At 40.8% G+C, this 18,390-nt stretch overlaps 1 protein-coding gene across 4 annotated transcripts in view; it reads right to left on the bottom strand.

Annotated features, from left to right (window-relative positions):
* The window catches only part of TRPM3 (transient receptor potential cation channel subfamily M member 3), an 814,585-nt gene that overhangs the window by 45,843 nt on the left and 750,352 nt on the right, over positions 1 to 18,390 (bottom strand). For all 4 annotated transcript variants that reach the window (XM_053702508.1, XM_053702509.1, XM_053702510.1 and 1 more), the window contains one exon: positions 9,878 to 10,028. In XM_053702508.1, coding sequence (XP_053558483.1) covers positions 9,878 to 10,028 — 151 coding nt within the window. The remainder of the gene's footprint in view (positions 1 to 9,877; positions 10,029 to 18,390) is intronic.

Below are 18,390 nucleotides of genomic sequence, written 5' to 3'. Positions count from 1 at the left end.
GATTCCATCAGCCAATCAGAATATTCCTACCTTAATTCCGATTGGCTGATAGAATCCTATCAGCCAATCGGAATTCAAGGGACGCCATCTTGGATGACGTCCCTTAAAGGAACCGTCATTCTTCAGTTGGACGTCGCCGGAAGAAGATGGGTCCGCGGTGGAGGTCTTCAGGATGGAGCCGGTCGTCATCGGATGAAGATAGAAGATGCCGCTTGGATCAAGATGGTTGCCGGACCAGATCGCCTCTTCTTCCCGGATAGGATGAAGACTTTGGAGCCTCTTCTGGACCTCTTCAGCCTCCGGATGATGGATCGCCAGCCCCCGCTTGGGTTGGATGAAGATTTTGGAGCCAGGACGGATCGGTGATACCTGGTGAGGTGAAGACAAGGTAGGATGATCTTCAGGGGCTTAGTGTTAGGTTTATTTAAGGGGGGTTTGGGTTAGATTAGGGGTATGTGGGTGGTGGGTTGTAATGTTGGGGGGGGTATTGTATGTTTTTTTTTACAGGCAAAAGAGCTGAACTTCTTGGGGCATGCCCCGCAAAGGGCCCTGTCCAGGGCTAGTAAGGTAAAAGAGCTTTGAACTTTAGTAATTTAGAATAGGGTAGGGCATTTTTTATTTTGGGGGTCTTTGTTATTTTATTAGGGGGCTTAGAGTAGGTGTAATTAGTTTAAAATTGTTGTAATATTTTTCTTATGTTTGTAAATATTTTTTTATTTTTTGTAACTTAGTTCTTTTTTATTTTTTGTACTTTAGTTAGTTTATTTCATTGTAGTTATTTGTAGATATTGTATTTAATTAATTTATTGATAGTTTAGTGTTAGGTTTAATTGTAGGTAATTGTAGATATTTTATTTAATTAATTTATTGATAGTGTAGTGTTAGGTTTAATTGTAACTTAGGTTAGGATTTATTTTACAGGTAAATTTGTAATTATTTTAACTATTTTAGCTATTAAATAGTTCTTAACTATTTAATCGCTATTGTACCTGGTTAAAATAATTACAAAGTTGCCTGTAAAATAAATATTAATCCTAAAATAGCTATAATATAATTATAATTTACATTGTAGCTATATTAGGATTTATTTTACAGGTAAGTATTTAGCTTTAAATAGGAATAATTTATTTAATATAAGATAATTAATTTCGTTAGATGTAAATTATATTTAACTTAGGGGGGTGTTAGTGTTAGGGTTAGACTTAGCTTTAGGGGTTAATACATTTATTAGAATAGCGGTGAGCTCCGGTCGGCATATTAGGGGTTAATAATTGAAGTTAGGTGTTGGCGATGTTAGGGATGGCAGATTAGGGGTTAATACTATTTATTATAGGGTTAGTGAGGCGGATTAGGGGTTAATAACTTTATTATAGTAGCGCTCAGGTCCGCTCGGCAGATTAGGGGTTAATAAATTTAGGCAGGTGGAGGCAACGTTGTGGGGGGCAGATTAGGGGTTAATAAATATAATATAGGGGTCGGCGATGTTAGGGCAGCAGATTAGGGGTACATAGGGATAATGTAAGTAGCGGCGGTTTACGGAGTGGCAGATTAGGGGTTAATAATAATATGCAGGGGTCAGCGATAGCGGGGGCGGCAGATTAGGGGTTAATATGTGTAAGGCTAGGCTCGGGGTACATGTTAGAGTGTTAGGTGCAGACGTAGGAAGTGTTTCCGCATAGCAAACAATGGGGCTGCGTTAGGAGCTGAACGCGGCTTTTTTGCAGGTTTTAGGTTTTTTTTCAGCTCAAACAGCCCCATTGTTTCCTATGGGGGAATCGTACACGAGCACGTTTTTGAGGCTGGCCGCTTGCGTAAGCAACTCTGGTATCGAGTTGAAGCTGCGTTAAATATGCTCTACGCTCCTTTTTTGAAGCCTAACGCAGCCTTTATGCGGACTCTCAATACCAGAGTTATTTTTATGGTGCGGCCAGAAAAAAGCCGGCGTTAGATTTTCGGGTCGTTACCGACAAAACTCCAAATCTAGCCGTAAGGTTGCCCGAAAACACTTTCAATGCTCAAATTTGTCAAAAGAGAAGAATAGAAATCCTACTGAATACTAGAATTTATATCTAAGCATAAGCACCCAATTAATTAACGACTAGATTACGTGTTTTGCGTTATTATGGAAAAGCAGCGTTATGGCTCTTTTTCACTACCGCTGGTATTACAGGTGTTGTAGGTATAGCTGTACCGCACATCTTTTTGGCCATCACGCAACGTAACTAACGCACCTTTCAAAAAGTCCTTTTTCAATGGGACTTCCATAGTGCCGGTATTACGAGTTTGCCTGTCTGGCCAAAAATTGAGCGATACAGCCTATAACTACAAGATCTGTACCGCCACCTGAAAGTCAGTAGTTATGAGTTTTACGTTTCAAAGCTGTACCATAAAACTCATAACTAAAGTGTCACAAAGTGCACTAACACCCATAAACTATCTATTAACCCCTAAACCGAGGCCCTCCCGCATCGTAAACACTAAAATAAAATTATTAACCCCTAATCTGCTGCTCCGGACATCACCACCACTATAATAAACATGTTAATTCCTAAACCGCCGCACTCCCCTGCATCGCAAACACTAGTTAAATATTATTAACCCCTAATCTGCTGCCCCCAATATCGTCGCCAACTACATACACTTATTAACCCCTAATCTGCTGTTCCTAACATCGCCGCAACCTACATTACTGTTATTAACCCCTAATCTGTTGCCTTCAAAATCGCCGCCAGCTAACTACACTTATTAACCCCTAATCTGCTGCCCCCAATGTCGCCACCACTTATTAACCCCTAAACCTAATCCTTAATCTAACCCTAATGTAACCCTAACACCCACTAACTTTAACATAATTAAAATAATTCCAAATAAAAATTACAATTAATACATAACACCAAGATTTAGACTTCTGCGTTAGCCGTCAAAAGCAGCGTTAAGGGGTCCTAACGCTGCTTTTGGCCGCCCACTGGTATTTAGAGTCAGACAGGAAAGGGTCTAACGCTCACTTCCTCACCGCGACTCCAGGCTACCGCAGATCCCCTTACGCCAATTGCGTATCCTATCTTTTCAATGGGATCTGCCTAACGCCGGTATTTGGAGTCTTGGGAGAAGTGAGCGGTAGACCCTCTACCGACAAGACTCCTACCGCCAAAAAAAAGTCAGTAGTTAAGAGCTTTATGGGCTAACGCTGGAATATAAAGCTCCTAACTACTGTGCTATAAAGTACACTAACACCCATAAACTACCTATGTACTCCTAAACTGAGGCCCCCCACATCGCCGCCACTATAATAAAAAATGTTAACCCCTAATCTGCCAACCGGACACCGCCGCCACCTACATTATACCTATAAACCCCTAATCTGCTGCCCCTAACATCGCCGACCCCTATATTATATTTATTAACCCCTAATCTGCCCCCAACGTCGCTGCTACCTTACCTACACTTATTAACCCCTAATCTGCCGACCGGACCTCGCCGCCACTATAATAAATGTATTAACCCCTAAACCGCCACACTCCCGCCTCGCAAACACTATAATAAATGTTATTAACCCCTAATCTGCCCTCCATAACATCGCCGCCACCTACCTACAATTATTAACCCCTAATCTCCTGCCCGCACCGTCGCCGCTACTATAATAAAGTTTTTAACCCCTAAACCTAACTCTAACCCTAACCCTAACACCCCCCCTAACATAAATATAATTTAAATGAAACAAAATAATATTCCTAAAATTAACTAAATTAATCCTATTTAAAACTAAATACTTACCTATCAAATAAACCCTAATATAGCTACAATATAACTAATAGTTACATTGTAGCTATTTAGGATTTATATTTATTTTACAGGCAACTTTGTATTTATTTTAACTAGGTACAATAGCTATTAAATAGTTAATAACTATTTAATAGCTACCTAGTTAAAATAAGTACAAAATTACCTGTAAAATAAATCCTAACCTAAGTTACAAATACACCTAACACTACACTATCAATAAATTAATTAAATAAATTACCTACAATTAGCTAAATTAAAATACAATAAAATAAACTATTCTATAATAAAAAACAAAAACAATAAATTACAAAAAATAAAAAAGAATTACAAGAAGTTTAAACTAATTACACCTAATCTAAGCCCCCTAATAAAATAAAAAATCCCCCCAAAATAAAAAAATGCCCTACCCTATTCTAAACTACCAAAGTAATCAGCTCTATTACCAGCCCTTAAAAGGGCTTTTTGCGGGGCATTGCCCCAAAGTAATCAGCTCTTTTAACTGAAAATAAAAATACAATACCCCCCCAACATTACAACCCACCATCCACATACCCCTACTCTAACCCACCCAAACCCCCCTTAAAAAACTATCGCTAACCCCCTGAAGATCATCCTACCTTGAGTTGTCTTCACCCAGCCGAGCCGAATTCTTCATCCAAGGTGCGCAGAGGAGGTCCTTGATCCGGTAGAAGTCTTCATCCAAGCGGGGCAAGAAGAGGTCCTCCATCCAGTAGAAGTGTTCATCTTCAAAGGAGCCGACGCAGAGCCATCCTCTTCAACCGACAACTTCCCGACGAATGAAGGTTCCTTTAAGGGACGTCATCCAAGATGGCGTCCCTTCAATTCCGATTGACTGGTAGAATTCTATCAGCCAATCGGAATTAAGGTAGAAAAAATCTGATTGGCTGATGCAATCAGTCAATCAGGTTGAAGTTCAATCCGATTGGCTGATCCAATCAGCCAATCGTATTGAACTCGCTTTCTATTGGCTGATCGGATGGCTCTGCGTCGGCTCCTTTGAAGATGGCTCAATTCCGCTCCGGATGGATGAAGATTGAAGATGCCGCCTGGATGAAGACTTCTACCGGATGGAGGACCTCTTCTTGCCCCACTTGGATGAAGACTTCTACCGGATCAAGGACCTCCTCTGCGCACCTTGGATGAAGAATTCGGCTCGGCTGGGTGAGGACGACTCAAGGTAAGATGATCTTCAGGGGGTTAGCGATAGGTTTTTTTAAGGGGGGTTTGGGTGGGTTAGAGTAGGGGTATGTGGGTGGTGGGTTGTAATGTTGGGGGGTATTGTATTTTCAGGTAAAAGAGCTAATTACTTTGGGGCAATGCCCCGCAAAAAGCCCTTTTAAGGGCTGGTAATAGAGCTGATTACTTTGGTATATTAGAATAGGGTAGGGCATTTTTTTATTTTGGGGGGATTTTTTATTTTATTAGGGGGCTTAGATTAGGTGTAATTAGTTTAAACTTATTGTAATTCTTTTTTATTTTTTGTAATTTTTTTTTGTATTATAGAATAGTTTATTTTATTGTATTTTAATTTAGCTAATTGTAGGTAATTTATTTAATTAATTTAATGATAGTGTAGTGTTAGGTGTATTTGTAACTTAGGTTAGGATTTATTTTACAGGTAATATTGTACTTATTTTAACTAGGTAGCTATTAAATAGTTATTAACTATTTAATAGATATTGTACCTAGTTAAAATAAATACAAAGTTGCCTGTAAAATAAATATAAATCCTAAAATAGCTACAATGTAACTATTAGTTATATTGTAGCTATATTAGGGTTTATTTGATAGGTAAGTATTTAGTTTTAAATAGGATTAATTTAGTTAATTTTAGGAATATTATTTTGTTTCATTTAAATTATGTTTCTGTTAGGGGGGTGTTAGGGTTAGGGTTAGAGTTAGGTTTAGGGGTTAATAACTTTATTATAGTAGCGGCGACGGTGCGGGCAGGAGATTAGGGGTTAATAATTGTAGGTAGGTGGCGGCGATGTTAAGGAGGGCAGATTAGGGGTTAATACTATTTATTATAGTGTTTGTGAGGCGGGAGTACGGCGGTTTAGGGGTTAATACATTTATTATAGTGACGGCGAGGTCCGGTCGGCAGATTAGGGGTTAATAAGTGTAGGTAAGGTAGCGGCAACATTGTGGGGGCAGATTAGGGGGTAATAAATATAATATAGGGGTCGGCGGTGTTAGGGGCAGCAGATTAGGGGTTCATAGAGATAATGTAGGTTGTGGCGGTGTCCGGAGCGGCAGATTAGGGATTAATAATATAATGTAGGTGTCAGTGATAGCGGGGGCGGCAGATTAGGGGTTAATAAGTGTAAGGTTAGGGGTGTTTAGACTCGGGGTTCATGTTAGGATGTTAGGTGCAGACTTAGAGAGTGTTTCCCCATAGGAAACAATGGGGCTGCGTTAGGAGCTGAACGCTGCTTTTTTGCAGGTGTTAGGTTTTTTTTTCAGCCCAAACTGCCCCATTGTTTCCTATGGGGATATCGTGCACGAGCACGTTTTTCCATCTTACCGCTACCATAGGCAACGCTGGTATTGAGGGTTGATGTGGAGCTAAATTAGGCTCAACGCTCCCTTTTCTGAGCCTAACGCAGCCCCTCAGACAACTCTAAATACCAGTGTTGTCTTAAGGGTGCACTGGGAAAAAAGCAGTGTTAGCTACGCGGGTCTTTACCGACAAAACTCTAAATCTAGCCATTAATTATTCCTATTTGAAAATAAATACTTACCTGTAAAATAAGCTAGCTAGCTACAATATAACTAATAGTTACATTGTAGCTATCTTAGGTTTTATTTTTATCTCACCGGTAAGTTTGTATTTATTTTAACTAGGTTGATTAGTTAGTAAATAGTTATTAACTATTTACTAACTACCTAGTAAAAATAAATACAAATGTACCTGTAAAATAAAACCTAACCTGTCTTACAGTTAAACCTAACATTATACTAAAATTAAATAAATTAAATTAAAAAAATACATTTATCTAAATTACAAAAAATAATAAACACTTAATTACACAAAATAAAAAAATAAATTATCAAAAATAAAAATGAATTACTCCTAATCTAATAGCCCTATCAAAATAAAAAGCCCCCAAAAATAATAAAACCCTACACTAAACTGCCAATAGCCCTTAAAAGGGCCTTTTGCGGGGCATTGCCCCAAATAAATCAGCTCTTTTACCTGTAAAAAAAAAATACAAACAACCCCTCAACAGTAAAACCCACCACCCACACAACCAACCCCCCCAAATAAAAACCTATCTAAAAACCTAAGCTCCCCATTGCCCTGAAAAGGGCATTTGAATGGGCATTGCTCTTAAAAGGGCATTTAGCTGTTTTACAGTGCCCAAAGTCCCTAATCTAAAAATAAAACCCACCCAATAAACCCTTAAAAAAAACTAACACTAACCCCGAAGATCCACTTACAGTTTTTGAAGACCGGACATCCATCCTCATACAGCCGGGAGAAGTCTTCATCCAAGCGACAAGAAGTCCTCAACGAAGCTGGGAGAAGTCTTCATCCAAGCGGCAAGAAGTCGTCTTCCAGGCGGGCAGAAGTCTTCATCCAGATGGCATCTTCTATCTTCATCGTTCCGACGCGGAGCGGCTCCATCTTCAAGACATCCGGCGCGGAGCACCCTCTTCATACGGTCCCAGCCGTACACTGAAGGTTCCCTTTAAGGGACGTCATCCAAGATTGGGTCCCTTGAATTCCGATTGGCTGGTAGAATTCTATCAGCCAATTGGAATTAAAGGGTAAAAAATCCTATTGGCTGATGCAATCAGCCAATAGGATTGAGCTTTAATCCTATTGGCTGATCCAATCTGCCAATAGGATTGAGCTTGCATTCTATTGGCTGCTTGGAACAGCCAATAGAATGCAAGCTCAATCCTATTTGCTGATTGGATCAGCCAATAGGATTGAAGCTCAATCCTATTGGCTGATTGCATCAGCCAATAGGATTTTTTACCCTTTAATTTCAATTGGCTGCCATATTGCCCACAAACGCCGTTTTTTTGCAAACCTGTAATAGCAGCGCTATTAAAGGTGAGCGGTGGAAATAACTTGCAAGTTAGTAGCGAGCCACTCATAACGCAAAACTCATAATCTGGCTGTTAGTCTTCATACCAATGTGGCACTATTGTTACAATAATGTGCAGCTTATGTGAATAACAAGCAACTCCCATCTGCTCCACATGTTGCCTCTGATATTGTTAGTTTTCTGTCAATTTAATTTTTTTATTTTGGATAATTTCGTTTATTATTTTTTGTAATCTTAAAATTTTTTATTTTTCGTAATTATAGATTTTTTTTAATGTAATTTTTTTTCTTTTTTCGTAGTGTTAGGATTTTTTAAATTTGTAATTAAGGTTTTTTTATTTTTCGTTAATTTTATTGTTTTAAAATAGTAATGTTAGGTTACTTTATAGTTTAAACTTAGGTTTTTTTTATTTCACAGGTTTTTATTTATTTAAAGATAGTTATTTTAATTTAAAATTAGGGGGGTGTTAGATTTAGGGGTTAATTGTTTAATTCAGTGATTTGCGATGTGGGGGGCCGGCAGTTCAGGGGTTAATAGGTTTAGTTTAGTAGTTGCGATGTGGGTGGCCGGTGGTGTAGGGTTAACAGATTTATTTTATTAGTAGCCATATGGGGGGCCCGGCGGTTTAGGGGTTAATAGCTTAATATAGTGTTGGCTATGTGGGTGGGCAGCGGATTACGGGTTAATAAGTTTAATATAGTATTTGCGATGCGGGAGGGTGGCGGTTTAGGGATTAATAAGTAGTGTATGGGTGTACTTTGTAACATTTTAGTTATGAGTTTTGTAAAACATTTTTGTTTTCGCAAAATCCATAACTACAGGTCTCGGATCACGGTTGTATAGGCTGTAACGCAAGCATTTTAGCCGGACCGCACAACCTGTAATACAGCGGTATGAAAATCCTGCACTCAAACGTAATTTTTGAGTGCGGAATGGATTGTTGCATTACAGTCTAAAATTCTTGTGTTATAGCTATACTGCCGCCACTTGTAATACGGGAGACCTCCCATTCCATGTGCAATGGACAATTTTTCAGCGGTATAGCCGTACCGCACCATACCACAAAACTTGTAATGTTGCTGTTCGTCATGTCACAGTGACAACTGATCTAATAAAAAGTATTTTGGCAAACTCTATGTGAACCCTTTTATGTCTATTTTTGGCAAACATCTATACATTGTAAAAGATTAGACCATATATAATTATTTCAAACTTATTTTTATTATAATTTAACCTTTTGAAAGAATTGTTCCTTTCACGTTTATTATAATATAACCTAGGGCTCAAAGTTATAAATTGAAACAGCTGCCCCTCCCACATAACCTCCTACCCCGCAGTGTGGCTAGATCCACAAGATAGCGTGCAGAGGAATATTTAGCACCCTGGCTGCTAGAAAGTGCCAGAAGGAGTTAAACTATGCTCCGAATGCTATGTTTATTTTCTAGGCAACAGCACAATCTGTTTTACCCAAGGCACGGGAAGTCAATCCCACATATGACCGTACTTTTCTTGCCATGCGATAGAGGAAACATGTAGGAAAAACTGCTATACATGGGAGATGCACACTCTGCTTTACTCTGCTTTACTCTGTTACTCCTTTCTCTCTCACTTGTGGCTAAAACAGAGGAGTACTCCTTTCAGGCCCAGGACATCAAATACAAGGGGGCAGAGCAGGCACTCTCAGGATACTTAAGGGGTGCCAGCCGCTGCTGGGGAGTAATAGCCACCCATCCCAGTCCGCCCCAGCACATAACACATGACACTTTATATGTTATTCGCGGCACAGCATAATTTAATGCAAAAAAACCCCACCAAAAAACAAACAAACACTTTTTAAGTGTATTTTTGGCTTCATCCAACTATCTATGTTAAAGCGCCCTGATTCTGGGCCCCCTCCAGCCCTCGTCCCCCCGGATGCAGTGGCACCGGCTGCACTGACAGTAGTTCTGCCCCTGAAAGTAGCTTTTTCTATAGCCAAAGCACCTCAAAGTTAAACATTTCAATGCTAGACTTACTTAAATACAGCTATAAGTAGGTTTACAAGAAGAATATTTGCAACCAATAAATAGCAGGCCATGATAGCTGGAACAATCCATGCTCCTGTCTTACAGGGAGGAAGCTGGATGACCTTCCCATCTTCTCTCGTCTCATTATATCCACAGGGCGCTGAAAAAAAAAAAAACAATAAAGAGAACAAGCAGTAAACTTAGTTTGATAAAAATATAAAATATGCTTACCTGATAATTTTCTTTTCTTCTGAAGAGTCCACAGCTGCATTCATTACTTTTGGGAATTCAGAACCTGGCCATGAGGAGGAGGCAAAGACACCCCAGCCAAAGGCTTCAAATACCTCCCCCACTTCCCTCATCCCCCAATCATTCTGCCAAGGGAACAAGGAAAAGTAGGAGAAATATCAGGGTAAAAAAAAGGTGCTAAAAGAACAAAAACGTACTGCCACCCCACAGATAAAATGCGGGCAGGAGTTGTGGACTCTTCCCGTCAGAAGAAAAGAAAATTATCAGGTAAGCATAATTTATGTTTTTCTTCTTAAACGGGAAGAGTCCACAGCATTCATTACTTTTGGTAAAACAATACCCAAGCTAGAGGACACTGAATGCAAACAAAGGGTGAGTACAAAAAAAGGTGGCTCCTTCTAAAGGCACCACATCCTGAATTACTCGACACCCTACAAGAAACTACATACGACAAGGGAAAAAAATGGAAGCCTGGGTAACCACTCATCAGTTACATAACCTGCAAAGCCGTGATAGAAACCATTCAGACCCAGAGTCTGCTGAGCTCAAGGCCTCCGAGGAGTTAGCCCCGCAGCACTCAACTCCCACAAAAAACTTTTCTGACCTAAAATTAAAAAAGCCCTGAGAGGGAGAGTAGAGAAACCCATAAGAGATCAGAAGGACCACCCAGCAAGGACTCAAGTTAAACTGGTCAAAAAATCCCTATCTACCCCCGAGAGGGAGAATAGAGGACCCCATGAGATATCCAAAGGACCAAATCAAACTTAGAGCATCCTGAGTTTGCTACAGGACCACTGTCCATGGAAAAAAACTCCCTAGGAGGACAAGGACCAGAAGAGAATCCATAGTCAGGAGAAAAACTTCACTAGGATGACCGGAAGGCCACCTTCATATCCCCGACACAGCACCATGCTAAATATAGTGTTCCAGAAATCTTGCAACCTAGACAAGTCAAAATCCATCAGGCTAGACAAGCATAGACAAGCAAAGACAGAAAATCCAACGGCTTAAAAAGAGCTCTCCAAGAGTGCATAGAGCCACCTGTGAGCAAAACTCGCGATGACCAATCAAAAGGCAGCAAAGCGGTCCTAAGCCATTGTGGGACTTATCCCACGAGAAGTGCCGAAAAATCTGGACAATAGCTTCTGACCAGAAATTTACAGAAGCCAAAGAGCGATGCATCCCGGCAGCAGTCACCGTCAGTATAGAGATGGGCATTAAGAATCCCCCATCAAAGGGTTGGACAGATGCAATAAAAGTAAACGGTCCATACTGCAAAAAGCAGACTTATTCCTGGCCTTCCTTCCAGGATAATGGTCCCAGCCCAAAGGCTAGTGAAAACCGACTACAAGAGTCTCAGACCTTCAGAAGAAAAAAGGATGGATCTTTGAGGAATCGAAACCCCAGAGTAGAACTCTGACTGCTGCAAAAGAATTGGTATGCTACCCTGAACCACGACAGGAACCTCATGCTCGGGACCAAGGATCCCTACACTGCAGCCTTCCATAAGAAGGAACACTCCTCAAGGGAAAAAAGCACTCTGACCCACAGCATTCTGATACCAGAATCCAACTCCACATTTCTGAGAATGCAAGAGAGGGAAAAACCCTATGAGGCAAGAAAAACAAGGATCCACGGGCCCTTTACAGATACTGAGGTACCTCCAAATCAAGGAGCACACGTAAGAACCCCTTCCCCACCCTAGGGTAAAATAAGAGGATTAAACAACTGGAGGCTACCAGGAAGCATCAGATGTTCCAGCAGCCAAGTAGGGACCCATCAGGAAACCTCAAACTGAAGCCTCAGGCTAATATTAATCTCCCATGAGAGTCAGAAAACCCCCGCCCCCTCCAAAGAGACATGCGGGAGAATCAGACCCTAACGTTAAGCAGGACCGTCCATACCCGTTCCAGGTAAGAAACATGGTGCTAAGCCGGAGTCCTCGAAAAACGGAACCAATAAAGTCCATAAACTGCCTCCTATGGTTAGGAGCGCACCCAGACAGTGTCTTCCGCCATCTAAAGTCCTTAGATGTAAAGAACCTTGCAATATCCACAAACCCAAGAGTCTGTAAACAGGCATCCAACTAGTTTAGGAAAAGGGCAACCAGTACCCCTGGATCGCAAGGTAATCCATGTAGACAGGCCCAACGACCTGACCCACACACTGGAGAAGATAAATGATTAATATCCCAACCCCAGACAGGCAAAAAGACTGTAACTGACCCCAAACCTCCTACCCTTAAGCCCGAAGGGCTAGATCTGCAATAAGATCGACGGATAGCATCCGAGAGTCGAAAGACCAAAGGGCAGATTTATCTTGAAAAGATGACAGTCTCCAGAGATCCCGCAGGATCGGTCTCCCGACATCCTCAAAATGGAAGAACCACGGTAGCCTCACAGCTCCTGGTAGAGAGGCAGGGTGGCCCCTGCACGCTACGTACTAGAGCAAATGAAACACTGAGAAAGGAAGAAGGACATGCCCGACCTTCCAGAACAAATTACCCAACCCAAGACGGGAGGAAAGAAACATTGCCACCGCAAAAGGAATGTGACTAGGCCACAGACTTGTCATCCAGAGACACCGCAAGTGAAGACGCAATTCGTCCACCAGATACTAGACCTCCGGAAACCAATCACATCTCCAGACTCCAAAGGAATGGAAATCTATGGTCCCCAGGGACCCTAGGAACCACGACGACATCCTATAAAGTTGGTCACGCATCTCAAGTAATAATGCCAGAAAGACCAAATTCTATTGGAGCTCACAACCTTCCTACCATAAGTGTTGGATCTAGACCCCAGGCCCCATACTTTGTAGTAGGATCCGAGCCCGGAGTCCATAAACTAGGCCATAAAATAAATTTTTTAGAATCTGACAGGATAATCAGCCCCCCGAGGGTGACATGAACCCAAGAAACAGTAGACAGAGCCTGACCAGTACCTGCCTGGTACAGGAACACTCCAGAACTGTCTAACGTCCAAGAAAAAATCTACCTGAAGGTTTGATAACATGAACTAGAAAACATAACCTTGGTCTTAACCAAAGTGCGCAACTTCCGAGGAAGTGCCCATGCGACCACAAAATCGCAAGTATCAGTTCCAGAGAAAGAACGTTCCCAAAACGGAAGTTATATCAGATGTGAGCTTATGCAAACAAATCAAATACATCCTATCTGGATCAAAAATAAAAGTAAGGCAGCACCCTTGGGAAAAAAAGTTACGCCAACCGGACCAGCCAATCAGAGGCCCCCTTCACCCAAGCTCAGAACTGGAACTGATACCTAAAGAAAGAAAAACGGAGACGTCAAGGAGATTATTTCATCCCCAAGCGTCTAACCCAATTTGCCATCCTGTATCTAAGGCCTCTGATCCCTCGGCCCACTAGGACTGGGATCCTCTAGCAACGCCAAAACATGTCTTAGTAGGACACAAAGACGTGCCAACCTATAACAGAAGGCAAAATTATCCCTCACCGGATCGACAAACAAGGCCCACGCTTCCCAGGAGGCCGAACTGAATCGGGCGATCCTATGCCCGACGGCCCTGGATGACAGAACACGGACAGTATCTTAAATAAATTTCACTTGGGAGATACAAATGAGCCAGCGCCAAAGATATGGCCATGCAGAACCATGCCGTAATCTCTGGAGGAAACAAACCACCTTCCGGAGAAGGAGTAAAGGCCATAGGGACACCTGCCTGTGTAGCAAAATAATTTTCTGGGACACGCGCCTCACAGGACCTAGAATCCTCAGGGGCAGATGGCTCAACATACTTTGAGGACCCAGAATCTGGAGAAGAGAGTACTCTGGCATGGCAATCGGAACATAGTACAACTAACAAGTAATTGTAAATAGACTTACAAATATGGATAGGTAACTCAAATCTGTGAGAGAGAAAATTAGCCAACTGAGCCCAAACAAAATCAGAGAAAAAATATATATCTTTAAAAGAATTTTCTTATGTAGTGAAACATTCATACACTAAAGTTTATTAATTAAATAATATATTAACCACACATACATGAGCAAAGGCTGAGAATTAAAAACACTGCACCCAGGTTGAACTGAAGTTCTAAATTAATCTTGATTCAACTATTTAGAATACCAGGCAGCATAAATATAAATATAGGCTAAGCCCTTACAATCCGAGGGCTAAATTACAATTAATTTTAACAAGTGTAATATAATGCTGCTGCAGGTGCCAGAACAACGAGGGTGAGCAAATTAAAAAAGGGAAAGACAAAGCTTATCCCAGAGGACCCCTGACGTACGTTTCACAAAAAACGCTTCCTCAGCCTTTGCTCATGTATGTGTGGTTAATATATTATTTACTTAATAAACTTTAGTGTACGAATGTTTCACTACATAAGAAAATTCTTTTTTTTTCTCTTATTTTGTATGGGCTCAGTTGGCCAATTTTGTCTCTCACAGATTTGAGTTACCTATCCATATTTGTAAGTCTATTTACAATTACTTGTTAGTTGTACTTTGTTCTTTAACGCTAAATCTGTGGCAGTAAGTTTCAGTAGTTAGGAGATTATAATACTCAAATTTGGCTATTTGCCTTTAACTACTGACCTCCTGTTTATACTATACTCTGTCCTACCCCCACTTACACTTATTTTAGGCAATCGGAACATAACTGATGGGCATAGATAACCTGGGCCATTTCATATTCATCACAAGACGCATTCTTCGTATCGGAGACATCCGTGTCTAAAAAATCAGAATCCTCCATCTTGGGATTACAAAAAAGACAAACACTAACAGGAACCTTTTGTACATCCCCAATGGCTGGAGCACTCACCACCTCCTGTGAACTAGACAACCAACGAGCAGGCTCTCCCTGTCGCTACACAGTCAGCATACAGGAGTGAAAAACAACGCAACCGCACCTGGTCACAAGGCGCACCATGCAAGTCATAAAAAGAGCGTGCAAATCTAAAGATTGCGCCAATTGATTATATGGCAGTAATGTTCCGAAAGCCACGATCCTAATGTATTACTACACATCAGCAGATAGAACCACATAACAAACATGATTAAAGTCCCCCCTGTTCAATAACCCCCCTCAGGGGATATTAACCCATGATTCCTATTTTAAGATAAAAGGAGTCCCACTGGCACCCTACATTCTCGTTAATATCACATTCCTATAATGAAATAAAATGAAACAATATTACCGGTATCTATGACGTGGAACAGGAACACTGCCCTTCACGTGTGACAGATAGTAGCCTCGCTTCTGACATGGACTTGAGTTAATAAAGGCAGGCAGCGAAACTCGTCATGCTGATTGCCAAGGAGCTGTTAATATGAGTCGGGATGGTTTCACAGAAAAACTCTCCCTGCATCTCCGGACTCTAACCTTCATCCAAGCTCTCACTGAGAGGCTGACAGGACTACTTAAAACTCCAGTGCCATTTCAAAGAGTACTACCCTCCATAAGAGACTATCTCAAACTTCTGACACTTCTCTGCCAACCTCCTGTGATGAAAGGCAAAGAATGACTGGGGGTTGAGGGAAGTGGGGGAGGTATTTGAAGCCTTTGGCTGGGGTGTCTTTGCCTTTGTCTTGGCCAGGTTCTGAATTCCCAAAAGTAATGAATGCAGCTGTGGACTCTTCCCGTTTAAGAAGAAAAATATTATTATTGTCCTACTAGATGATGTTTAATATTAAAAGATAATGTTCTCATGCTGTCTTCATGCACTTGTTAGATTTGGCTGCTTAATTACAATGCCTCCTGAATGGGATGTATGAGAGACATTGTATACTCACAAAAACACCATGAAAAAAATGAGTTAAGTAGAAAAATATCAAATTAATTATGCACTGGTTAACATGATTACAATTTTTAACAATCTAGTATACAGTTCAATAAGATGACCCACAGTCCAGTAAATAAATGAGTGCAAATATGCTATAGGTCTAGGCAGTTTGATCCTTTCGATGAACGACCATCAAGGAAACCATAAATTACAGACTATAGTCAGACTGCTCTAATAATGTGTACTTACTTTGTAGTATATGTTATTGCATTGCATTAAGTTAAACAACAAGGACATTGATAGAAACATATGTGTAAGCAGTAGCACTAAGCTGTTTAAAGTTATTTTGTAGAAAGGGTATTAAACATAAAAGGAACGAGTAGCAGAAATTAAACTTTAAAACTTAATATCAATATTTATAAAATAGAAGCTTGATTAAAGTGGATGAAAACAATTTGTTGTGATTAAAGGGGCTTTGTACTGTAAAATGTTCTAACTTTTAATTTGCTATCAATGCTCCATTTTACCTTAAGGAGTGTATTAAATTGTTAATACATAGCTCCTTTGCCTTTACTTTGCTTTTGTCTGTTTAACCACCATGTATATTGAAAATATCAATACTGCAGTTTAGACTATAGAAAAGGTATGTGAACAAGAGGCAGCAGCAGGAAACAACCTATCAGTGAGGGTGGGGCTGAGAGATCAGCCCATTTGAAAGGATTTTTTTGCTACAGCTTTGAATACAATGAGCTCTTATCAGTTGCATCTCTGAGTACATAGAAGAACCATGACTTTATGCAGTATTTGCCTTCTCCATCTGTTTAACCAATAAGATCCCAGAATGCCCTTAACAGATGTAGCTATCTCATTGCTCCTTAAGAGATTTGATGCTGATGAAAATTATGATGTGGAACTATTTTAAAAATTTGTATTGCGCATTTAATGATTGGGTGATAATAGAACCTCTATACACTTATATGGGCAGTTGAACCTGGGTGATATGAGGGTATTTCCATCACTGTTTAATAAGGAGAAAGAGGCCTGGGTGCTTTGGAGTTGGGGTATGTTTTTCCTATCTTATTGTTGCCTGTATGCACCAGTGGACATGTCCCATCTTGATAGACCCTTTTAAAATTGCATTTTAAATATAATGACTTGGATTTTTCCTTGTATTTCAAACTAAACATGCTTGGAATTTTAAAAGGTAAGAAGTTTAACACATGAAATGGGGTGTTTGGGCTTTTTAAACTAGTTTAGAATCAAGAAATCAGTTTATGTTTGTGTGTGTGTGTGTATGTATGTATGTATCGATGTGTGTGTGTGTGTGTGTATGTATGTATGTATGTATGTGCGTATGGATGTGTGTATATATATATATATATATATATATACAGTATCTCACAAAAGGGAGTACACCTCTCACATTTTTGTAAATATTGTATTATATCTTTTCATGTGACAACACTGAAGAAATGACACTTTGCTAGTAGTGAGTGTACAGCCTGTATAACAGTGTAAATTTGCTGTCCCCTCAAAATAACTCAACACACAGCCATTAATGTCTAAACCGTTGGCAACAAAAGTAAGTACAACCCTAAGTGGAAATGTCCAAATTGGGCCCAAAGAGTCAATATTTTGTGTGGCCACCATTATTTTCCAGCACTGCCTTAACCCTCTTGGGCATGGTGTTTACCAGAGCTTCACATGTTGCCACTGAAGTCCTCTTCCACTCCTCCATAATGACATCACGGAGCTGGTGGATGTTAGAGACCTTTTGCTCCCCCAACTTCCATTTGAGGATGCCCCACAGATGCTCAATAGGGTTTAGGTTTGGGGACATGCTTGGCCAGTCCATCACCTTTACCCTCAGCTTCTTTAGCAAGACAATGGTCATCTTGGAGGTGTGTTTGGTGTCGTTATCATGTTGGAATACTGCCCTACGGCCCAGTCTCTGCTTCAGTATGTCACAGTACATGTTGGCATTCATGGTTCCCTCAATGAACTGTAGCTCCCCAGTGCCAGCAGCACTCATGCAGGCCCAGACCATGACACTCCCCCACCATGCTTGACTGTAGGCAAGACACACTTGTCTTTGTACTACTCACCTGGTTGCCGCCACACACGCTTGACACCATCTGAACCAAATAAGTTTATCTTGGTCTCATTGGACCACAGGGCATGGTTCCAGTAACCCATGTCCTTAGTCTGCTTGTCTTCAGCAAACTGTTTGGGGACTTTCTTGTGCATCATCTGTTGAAGAGGCTTCCTTCTGGTACAAAAGCCATGCAGACCAATTTGATGCAGTGTGTGGCATATGGTCTGAGCACTGACAGGCTGACCCCCCACCCCTTCAACCTCTGCAGCAATGCTGGCAGCACTCATACGTCTATTTCGCAAAGACAACCTCTGGATGTGACGCTGCGCATGTGCACTCAACTTCTTTGGTTGACCATGACAAGGCCTGTTCTGAGTGGAACCTGTCCTGTGAAATCGCTGTATGG

This window comes from Bombina bombina, chromosome 2 (genome assembly GCF_027579735.1).
Source record: "Bombina bombina isolate aBomBom1 chromosome 2, aBomBom1.pri, whole genome shotgun sequence".
Classification (NCBI taxonomy): domain Eukaryota; kingdom Metazoa; phylum Chordata; class Amphibia; order Anura; family Bombinatoridae; genus Bombina; species Bombina bombina.
The sequence above is the reverse complement of the archived record's forward strand: the minus strand, read 5'-3'. Positions and strand labels throughout refer to the sequence as shown.